Source organism: Vanacampus margaritifer, chromosome 1, assembly GCF_051991255.1.
Source record: "Vanacampus margaritifer isolate UIUO_Vmar chromosome 1, RoL_Vmar_1.0, whole genome shotgun sequence".
NCBI classification, from domain to species: Eukaryota; Metazoa; Chordata; class Actinopteri; order Syngnathiformes; family Syngnathidae; genus Vanacampus; species Vanacampus margaritifer.
The window spans coordinates 32868371-32879051 of NC_135432.1; the positions used below are offsets into that span (position 1 = coordinate 32868371).

At 39.7% G+C, this 10681-nt stretch overlaps 1 protein-coding gene across 1 annotated transcript; it reads left to right on the forward strand.

The window, feature by feature from the left end:
- Window positions 1-591: 591 nt before the first annotated feature.
- On the forward strand, window positions 592-10207 carry LOC144037671 (protein ILRUN-like). Its single transcript, XM_077549320.1, has 5 exons — window positions 592-861; window positions 3313-3467; window positions 5361-5558; window positions 5978-6300; window positions 8158-10207. The coding sequence occupies exons 1-5, from the start codon at window positions 704-706 to the stop codon at window positions 8191-8193; spliced, it is 870 nt and encodes a 289-aa protein (XP_077405446.1). The 5' UTR covers window positions 592-703; the 3' UTR covers window positions 8194-10207.
- The last annotated feature ends 474 nt before the right edge of the window (window positions 10208-10681 follow it).

Below are 10681 nucleotides of genomic sequence, written 5' to 3' on the forward strand. Positions count from 1 at the left end.
TTTTTTTGTAACGAATAAAGAGTCCGTGATTTTACCCCTTTCACATCAGGTTTTGGAAAAATATAGAGAAATCTATTTGTCAAAAGACTGCTTTATCAAATATTATCACTTGCTTTGTATACAAAAACACAGAAATGTCAATGTTATTTGTCTTTCTACTCTGTTTGGGTTAGCTTTTTTTTAGCTTACACTATTTACATTGATTGAGTCTCAATTTGTCGACAACTAAAATCATATTGATACATACTCTAAGGTTGTTGTTGTCTGTCATTTCTTAGATATTATTATTTTCATGTGTAATTTTTGTTTATGATTGACTGGAATGTGTGTGTATATACAGTATATAGTCTGTTTTCTTTCCTTCAAAGTGTGCATTGTTCAATTAAATGACGTGTCAATAAAAAAATACTGGAGCATGATGGAAAATAAAAGCATATTTGGTTGACTTTTTGGGATTAGCGTTTGCATATTCAGAGATTTTGGTCTTTAAAATATGTATCAAAAGTAGAAAAGATTGTGCGCGTGTTTTGTGGACGGAGGCGTATATTTCAAAGTCACGTGGCTTTTGGTGTGTCAGAGGTGAGCGTTGCGATTGTGACATGCGCACTGGGCGCTGTTGTTCAGTTTTGTTATGACAAGCGGAGGCCTTCATCTGTATTAGGAGTTTCTTTTTTTAATTTGGTTTTCAGGAGGCGAAGTGACGATGGAGGGTATGGACCTGGACGTGGACCAGGAGCTCACGCAGAAATTTAGTTGCATGGGCACGACAGACAAAGATATCCTCATCTCGGAGTTCCAGAGGCTCCTCGGCTTTCAGCTTAACCCCGCCGGATGCGCCTTCTTTCTGGACATGACCAACTGGTGAGCTCGAGGACTAGACTGGCCTGTTGAGTGGGCTTCGAGTTAGCCATTTCACGTGTGTTAGCTAGCATTACTTTCGCGGATATAATCACTGGGGAAGAAAAAGTCATTTTTGTGCAACGTGAGTTTTAGTTCGAATGGTACTAATATAATTATGGTTATACATTACAAGCGTACTCCAAAGAGAAACTGCTGACTCCAACTTTCACAGAGGAATTTAGATATATATTAATACTGGTATGGTGACTTAATTATAATTAAGGCTCTAGTTAGCTGAACGAATAAATAAAATCACTGTCCCTTCTTCGTTTGTTTCGATGCGTGTGACGCTATTATTTTAATTGACATCGAGGAAACTGTTTAACTCATAAAAGTGACGTCAATAACTAACTTCTATGTTAGTTTCCCCCGAAATTCCAATTTAGCGTTGATCATGTGAAACACACCCTTAATCCACGTCAGGAAGGCTTTTGGAGAGTCCAATATTATGTAACCTGGCTGCCAAACTGAAAATCGTGTCGCAAGCCTGAAAATGTCATTTAATTTTACTAGACAGGCTTTGTTTACAGTTTACATAACGTGAAAGCTAGACTGTATGTACAATCGACTATGCATTTGGAAATACTGTAACACTATGCTGTGTCTTGCCAGTATGCGGGTGTGAGATGGCACAAGTCACGTGACGGCGTGTGAGCGCTCCTCGCAACCACTTTGCTAAAAATAAAATCTGCTGGTTATGGATGACGAGCGCGTCACGTGGAACACCCACTTGCCCATTCAGTGGACTGCAACAATGGCAAGCGGATATTCAACGTTTACAAGCTAATTTGACAGACATCAACGTCTTTCCGTCTTGTCGTAATTACATTTTAAATAATTAGAAATTTAATTCAATGCAGTTTTGCATAGTCAACACTATTATGTGTCTGTGTTTGTTTTTGCCTTGGAGTAATTATGTCATTTTTTTCAACAATTTATTTGTGTACATTAGTGAATTTTATATATGTACTAAGGTTGTCCCAAAATATCGATACCTCGATATTAATTGATACTAAAGCTAGTATCGATAATTTTAAGTCTCGCAGCCTCATTCCGTTACACTTGTACATGGCCTTATAACCTGAATGGCAAAACCAAAACTTAGCAAACTAAAATAGCAACAGCTAACATGTAAAAAAAAACGTCTAGAATATAAAAGTGCTGTATGGAAGTACTTTGAGTACGAGGTTGACGAGTCGGGAAAGCCCAGAAACTGTGACCTGCCTTTCTGCAAGGACTGCTAAAAGGCAGTACCTGAAAGATAGGCAAGGCAAGTTAATATTTCTATAGCACATTTCATACACAAGGCAACTCAATGTGCTTTACACAAGGGAAGCAACAAACACAGCAGTTAACATTAACAACATTCAGAAGCAAAGCAGAGGGAAAAAAAGTAGTTTACAAAATTCAGACACCCCAAACTTTAGGAAGAAAGGAACCAGGAGGGTAAATATTAGGGGTGGTAATCTTTGAATGTCTCACGATTCGATTCAATTCCGATTTTTGGGTGTGCGATTCGATTCAGAATTGATTTTCGATTATGAACGATTTTTATTTCAAAAGGATTTGATTGACAATGATTTTTGTTTAAATTTATAAATTTTCAAGGAATCCTAATGATCTACTCCAATCTGACTTGCTAATGCTAACTAGTGCGCTACTCACGGCACTTTTATCACTCTAAAGAACGGCTGCACGCTGCAAAAAAAACAACTTTTATTGGAATAACTTGATCGTGACTTTTTCCTTCTACTCTCTAATGTGGCTACAACTTAACAGTGTATCAGACCGCGTGGAACCACACTGCCCCTAAGTGGCCAACTCGGGTACAACATGAACAGCGCTCCCAATAAAGGCACACACAAACAAAGGGAAGACGGTATAAAATAATTTTAATAAAATCCATTTTGGGACATTTAAAATAGATTCTGAAATCGTACTAAATGAGAATCGCGATTCTTATGAGAATCGATTTTTTGGGCACACCCCTAGTAAATATTATTGCGTATGCGTACCTGTGAGTATATATCGGATTGCACCAACAGGTGCTTGGCGCTAAGCGCTACTTGAGAAAATATCTGTAATAAATATCTGTAAAGCTAACCAATTAGCTCCATCTATTTTCACGTCCATCGGGGCACTTTCAGCAAAGTGTTGTGCTACTAACTCATTCACTCCCAGCCATTTTCACTGAAGCAACCCCCTTCGGCCCGACTGTTTTACTGGATTTTGACTGATTTAGTAGGACCCACAGAATATTGTGTTCTATTACTATAAAAAAACAAACATGTAACGCCCCCTCAATTGGATGTCCGTAATCGTTGCCTCCTCAGTCCTCCTTTGCATGCCACTGCAGGTGCCAGCTCATAAATGTTGTTTGACTACCACTTGGATGTTTCCTTTCTGTTTCAGGAATTTACAAGCAGCCATTGGAGCCTACTATGACTTTGAGAGTCCTAATATCAGTGCGCCATGCATGTCCCTTGTGAAAGATGTGACTATTGGTGAAGGTGAATCAGTTCCACCTGACACACGTTTCACCAAGACCTGGAGGATACAGAACACAGGTAGAGCCCAGCAGTCATTTGTCAGTCCACCACATATACTATATTTTTGTGGGCGCAAAACACAGGTTATACTTGTAGTTGTATTAATAATTTTGTGTGCTATACAGTGGCACAGCAATGGATGAATATGGAGTAGTTTGCACTTTTACACCCATTTTTTTCTTCTGCAGGGAATAAATTAAATAGAATTAAGTGCAAAGTGTATATCTCGGCAGTGCGGTGCATTATGGATAGGCCGGCTGGTAGCCTGCTACCAACATGTTATTGAAAACTAATGGAGTCTAACGTGGAGGCGCTGATTTGGACCATTTCAACTGTTGGAAAGTTAATGTTTTTTATTTAATCTATTTTAAACATGAATAGCATGTCGTTACTGTCTCTGCCGGGACATGACAGTTACGCCTATTTAAGTGCTTATTATTTGACTGAATGTGTGCACTTTACCTGGAGTTGCACCGAGGACACAACACCGGGATGCGATCAAGAGACGGGGTAGGAGCTTTCTTTACTGAAGGGGTCAATCGTGGCTAGAGGAAGGTTGTTAAATGACTATTACTCCATTATGTATGTCCGCTAGTAAGCTTCGTGATGCTAACATGCCGTCTGTTCACTCGCTTTCAGGATATTGACAAAATAAATGTGTTTAAAAAAATAATAATAATAATTTAGCCTCTTATACTTCCGTTTGGATCTTTCTTTTCTGTCTGGAAATTGGGAAGCGTGAACGGAGGTTTACAAGCGTGCACTCCTGTCTTCTCGAGCTTTGCAATGGTAATTTTTTTTGTCAATAAACTCCATTAGGACAGTTAAGAATGGCACCTGTTGTTCTGTCACTCAAGGCAGAAAGTCGTTTAAACAATTCTTTCAAGCTTTAAGGTGTGTGCAGTTACGCAAACACTTTCAGCACTCCATTCAGCGCCATTCAAATGACGGCTTTGTCTGGTAGAAAGTTTTTTTTAAACTTGATTTTCACGCATGCGCAAACATAATGCGCACTTCGCTTATTATAAAACCATTTCCTCTTGTAAAGGCTATATTTGGAATCGCATTTTAGCATTCGTAACTATGATAGGAATGTAAAAAAAAAAATTACATCTCTAGCAGTTTTCCACAATTTATGTTTTTCACAGTCACAGATGAGAGTTGAGCTTATAAAATATAAAATCCCCATTTCCTAATCGTGGCCGAGCGCGTTCTGCTTCACTCCGCCCATTTGGAGATTCAGAGCGTTGTTCAAATTTGCCGTTCGGTTATTCAGGGTGCCCCAAAAAACGAGCCTCGTGTGTCAGGCAGTACTGATGGAAAAGTTCAAGCACGAGCTCCTGATTTCTTTACAACATGGGCTCCGTTTAGAAATGAATGAATGGGAGGGCAGTGTGCTCTGCCTCTCTGAACACACACGCACTCTCAGTGGTGTTAAGGCATCAGTGAATTTCGCACCCCATGTTGACGGTAGCAAAGGAGGGCGAAACTTCAGCTACAGAAAGGTTTATCTTTTTAGTTTAAAATGGCTCACATTAACTAGAGTCCCACTTGCATTGTGGCTAAAGGTAGAATCCTGGTCGGGTATTGTACATTTGGCTGCTGTTTATAGGAAATCGTTCTTGTGGTGGCGGCAGAGTTACGTCTCACAATAATTGCCATGACGACTACTTCTTCGCCTTCAATTTTTTCTTCATCCATCTTTTATTTATTTTCCTTTCTTTTGGAAGTTGGCAAATATTTAACCATACCTTCTGAATGTAGCAACATAATAAGAACCCCCCCCCCCCCCCCCCAAAAAAAAAGACAGACGGATCTGAATTTTCGGATTCTAATGGGCTAGGTATTCATGTAGCAGGTGCCACACAAATGTAATTAATAGCGCTGCATTCATGTCTGCCTGTCTTGTAGGTGCAGAGTGTTGGCCTCCTGGGATTTGCCTGAAGTATGTTGGCGGAGATCAGTTTGGTCATGTAAACATGGTGACGGTGCGGTCTCTAGCCCCTCAGGAAATGACGGACGTGAGTGTGCCCATGCAGAGCCCAGTGTCTCCTGGTATGTACCAGGGCCAGTGGAGAATGTGTACAGCAACAGGACTTTACTATGGAGGTACGTGTATCTATACAAACAAAATACAAAGCCATTGGTACTTCTTAGTAACTTTGCCTTATTTTAAAATCCTAAAACACATTTTAAATAAGTTTTCCATTAGCAGTAGTTTTGCGTTGGGCTGCAAAGATCGATATTTTAGAAGCACTATTACAGCTATAGCCGCAAGGTACCAATCATGGGTACCTTGGATCCAAAGCTATTATGTGCAATTCAAGTTTCATTATTGACACACGGATATACGCACAAGTTAACCATTCTAATATTATTTAGCCAATCTCATAATAGTTCCAAGTTTTCTAGTCAAGGTTTTGATGGCATTGTGAATCATTTACTAAACTCACTACCCAAAACATAGTCCTCCCGTCTTGCATAATAGTTCCGTACAGTAGCCCACATGTTTGTTTGTTTTTTGACAGATATTATTTGGGTGATCCTGAGCGTGGAGGTTGGTGGCCTTCTCGGTGTCACACAGCAGCTTTCATCCTTCCAGGCAGAGTTCAACACGCAACCTCATCGCAACGTAGAGGGAAATTACAATCCCTTCGCCTCACCAGAAAGAAGCAAATGGCCCAACAGCAACACCAGCCTCCACCATGACAACAACCATAAAGTCTCAGAGGAACACTGGCAGGGAAGCCCGAACCAGTTGCAGCAAGACCAGAATGAACTTTCACACAACTCTGTGGACTTAGTAGCAAACAGCCTACAAAGCAATCTGTCAATAGTCACTTATAACCAGGTAAGATGTCATGAGGCCAACACCTCATGTGATTGGCACAGTCAGACAGCTTTTGTGCTGTTCTACATACACCACTGTAACATTCAACCACAGAGAAGATAAAAATTGTCGCTCTCTAGCAGAAATGCTGCATGTCCAAATATGGTCAATTTAATATTTTTTCACAAATTGATATGATTGGTCTTTCTTTGCTCACATTTTTTGTTATCCTTACAAATTATTAACCAATTTTAAGTATTGGGAATTGCTTGAGAGCAAATCTATTATAAAAAGTCTCATAGTATTCAGCTTTTCCACATAATAAAATAGTTCTTAAATATGTAAAAAAAAAAAAAAAAAAAAAAAACATGTCTATGACATGCATTCATCAAAATTGACTTTGGATCTAATATTTTTGCTTTCCCTAAATCACCCACACACACAAAACGCTCTGTTTAAAACAGTCTGTTTTAGGGGTGTGTCACTTATGTAAATAGCTGCACCAGGCCACGTCTAGGCCATACCCTTCTCTCCGAAGGGGCTGCGATTTTGGCTCCAGTAGCCAATTTGCTAATGTTGTGAATGGAAACGACTCGCCCATGGCGAGCAGGAGCAGTGTGGTACAAGTACAGCCGTACCAATTTGAGCCGGACAGACATGTCTTTTACACATTTGAGAACTATTTTAATATGTGGAAAAGTAGCATAACGTTACTGCGGAGACTATGTTGTAGCGATTGTTTAGGCAGTGGTTATTTTGCCTTAACCGGCAACTGTCCTGCGAGCGTTATTTTTGCTGTGAATGTCTCCGATTTACCAAGAATGCTTGTAGCCATTTACAAGTGGTTATGAATAACACAAATGTGCACATTTAGGCCACTGCGCGGTCGCAACGTGCAAGTCGTCTTGGCGAGACCACATAGCGTCCGGTTAGCATCACAAAGTCACGGCAAAATAACCACCGCGGATTGTATCTTGGCCAAACAATACGCAACCGCTTCAGTATTATCCAACCACCGTCTGCTTTATCATATCTAACCTTTTGTAACCAAACAACTTCCACACAACAAATGTAACTACTACTTAAGGTACTAAAACTACACCAGTAATATGGTAGAAAGTATGATATGGCACATCTCTAATTGAAAGGATAGGAAGGAAGGCTAAATCCAAATAAAATGTTAAACTTACATCTTTCACGTTTGTGTCACTCGGTTAGGACTGATGTTTAAACGAGGTGCAAATCCAGCTCTGAACAGGCTTTCATTAACGAAACAGTCCTTCAAGAAATGCTGTCGGTACAAGTCCTTCAAAATAAAATTAATCCATTGTCTTCTCAAAGAGTCTGATGAAGGAAACAACCACTTATTCCTGATCATTGTTCTCAAGCGTATGTGAGCAGCAAAAAACAAACAAAAAACAAGCAGCAGCCAGCTTCTCAAATTTCTGTGGGTGTGACAAACCTACCAGAGGAGGTGCCACTAACCCGAGAGGGCGGGGCCGTGTGCACATCCGTGTCTTGTTGACGTCGCTAAGTCACGGAAGTTTAATCTGCCCGTTTGAAGCACATATTTTAGAAAGGAGGAGAAAGCTAAAGAAGTCACGGACGGACTTTTTTCATACCTGGTTGGATTGTAGACAGGCCAGGGATGCATATTATTGATAGAAAACCCCACTAAAGGGCATTTTCATACTATGAGACTTTTAACTCTATTGGCGACTTCAGCTCTCTAACAGGTGTTGTATACCTCCACTATTTGCTCATTCCACGGCAGCTTTGTGGCATTATGCTGCCTCAAGATTGAAAGTCTGGATGTTTTTTAGACAAAATCATTGCCCTGTACACGTAATATTTCCTAACTGTTCTTCCTCCTTACAGGGTTTACAGGAGCCTTCCCCTTTTGGTCACTTGTAAATCTTGGGACTTGTTCTAAAGAAGCTGCAGTACTAAACGCCTCCGGAGCCTGCCACATCGATAAGAGAAGGAAGAGCTTTTATCAGTTGTTGCAGGAAAGTTGGTAATCATTTTTATGCAAAACGGCTGTACCCTGCAGCGGCACTCTTGGGCAGCAGAGGTCTCTGAAGTTGGATCCACCAACATCCCACAGCCACTGTATGGTCACGTGAATGCTAAGTTAAAGTAGCGCAATGAATCTTTTGAGTGATAACTTTTCTTTTCTTTTTTTCATACGTCATAGTTGTCAGAGTGCAAAGTTGCGTGCATTTGTCAAATTGTGTGTTTATTCTTGTGAGTGTGTGTACAAGTTGAAAGAGAAACTTTGGAGGAAAAGCCATTTATTTTGCCAATATATTCTCCAGTTTCTGCGCTGACTGCCCAATGCATTGATTGATTGAGTTTCTGAAAAGTTTCCCTTTAACAAAGATAAATGATGTGGTCATTACAGAAAAAGCATGTCTTATTTTTGTAACACGGAGTAATCCTCCACAAAATATGAAAAGCTCAAGTCAGGTAGTGCACTTATATGCCCTTACACACAAACACACACAAACAAGTCATCCATTGAATCGAAGCAATAGTCACTGAAATAAAATGCACTACAATGATCCTCCACTCGGGGTTGTCATGTTCACTCACAGGCTACATAGCAGCTCATTTATTCAGTCATACAGGACTCTTTTGTGATCCTTTAATTAGAATGCCCATATTTGGGTTATTCATCTATGTTAGAATTACATCTACAAATAATTTTATGTAAGGTATAATTTACATTTATGATGGGGGGGTTAGTGCGCACAAATTATAAATTATTCTTAGGAGAGTGGGGAGGGAAAACTCTGGGGGCAAACCTGACCGTCGAACAGGACTGTGTCAGAACTAAACTGCGAAAACCTGGTGTGGCATGATTGAACCCAAATCTCTCTCTTTGGACACAACCATCCATTGTCTTCTGGAACAATCAGTTAACCTCATGCATATTTTTGGAAAGTGGGGAAAAGCCACACATTTATGTGGAGGAGAAGCAACCTCCACACAGGAAAGCTAAAATTCCAACCCACAACTTTGGACTGTGAGGTAGAGATGCTAACGACTAAACGCGCTTCACCGTGCTGCCTTTAAAGCAACCCATATTATTTACTTGAACATGTATCCTGTTAAAGTCAACACTATCCTAGTCATTTCTCCACGATTAGCAAACATATTGCATTATTTGTTATAATTCCCCAGCGATGGAACCAATTAATCCATTAAATCACTGGTCTGCCGTTTATAAAATCAAAACGGTTTTCATGCTCGTTTCACTGTCAAGCGCTTGCACACAATCTTTCAATTTGAATGTTTTAATGAATGTAGAGAAGGAAAAACATTTGGCATAATTAGCCCAAAGATTATACAGTTGTGTTTGTGTTGAATACTATTCTGCTTTTTGGTTTTCTTTGTGGATGAAAACATCAAAAATCCTTTAGTGACTTAGAACTGACACATTGGTGGTCTTTTTTTCTTCTTTTTTTTTTGCTGTATATTTAGTAGCACTGGACTGGATAATCTATGCACTGAGTAACGAGACCTCCTAAGGCCCATGTGTGTGTGTTTCTTCCAACAGTTGAGTTTTCAAGGGCTAATTGACTCTGACTCAGAGTGTCAATTATAGCCATTTTTAAGAGTACTTTGACCGGTGAACATATTCAATGCAGCTGTAACTGTAAACCCCAAACAAGGGTGAACTTACCATACCAGCTAACACCGAAGCATGCCACAAAGACAAAAAAAAAAAATCCTGCAAGAGGTCAAAGAGCAACACTTGTATTTGCTCTTGGTAATAACTTGTCAAGTCCAATGTGTGTGTATCTTTGAAGTTTCCAATGATGAATCATACAGCAGCATGTTTGTGAATGAGGAAGTGTTCAAAGCTTTTTCTCTTGTAAGTTTGATGAATATTTGTATGAATAAATTATCACTGAAAATTGAAGAGTTGTTTTTTGTTTTTGTTTGTTTGTCCCAAATACAGTACATTTTGTATCAGTCAATGAAGACTTTTGGTCCAAGGCATCACATTAGTCCTGTGATCCAAATTTGAATGCTTTGCATCCTTTTGAACGGCCCTGTCTAAACTGTTATTGTGGAGGAAGGTGGCAGTTAATTTGCAGGTTTTCAAAGGAAGTAAAGATTGTATTACACATAATGGTGGTCATAATGTATGTAAATGGGTAGAGTTATTGTGACTTGGTCTACAAGCCATCTCTGTCTTGTTTTAAACAAGCAAGAAATGCATTGTTGCATTGCTATAAAACGTTTGGAAAAGCATTATTGAGAGAAAGTTTTGGCTTCGAGCTCAGAGGACAACCTGAACTTGTTATCAGATCTCTTTTCCCCTCTAATTTATTGGAAGGAGGAGTCAGGTTACATGTTTGCCTGAAGGCCTACTGGTCTGCATGTGGCTCCT

Coding starts and splice junctions, on each gene's coding strand:
- LOC144037671 (XM_077549320.1), top strand. CDS start 704: ATGGAGGGTATGGACCTGGACGTGGACCAGGAGCTCACGCAGAAATTT. Junction 3,468..5,360: donor CTGGAGGATACAGAACACAG/GTAGAGCCCAGC, acceptor CCTGTCTTGTAG/GTGCAGAGTGTTGGCCTCCT. Junction 6,301..8,157: donor CAATAGTCACTTATAACCAG/GTAAGATGTCAT, acceptor TCCTCCTTACAG/GGTTTACAGGAGCCTTCCCC.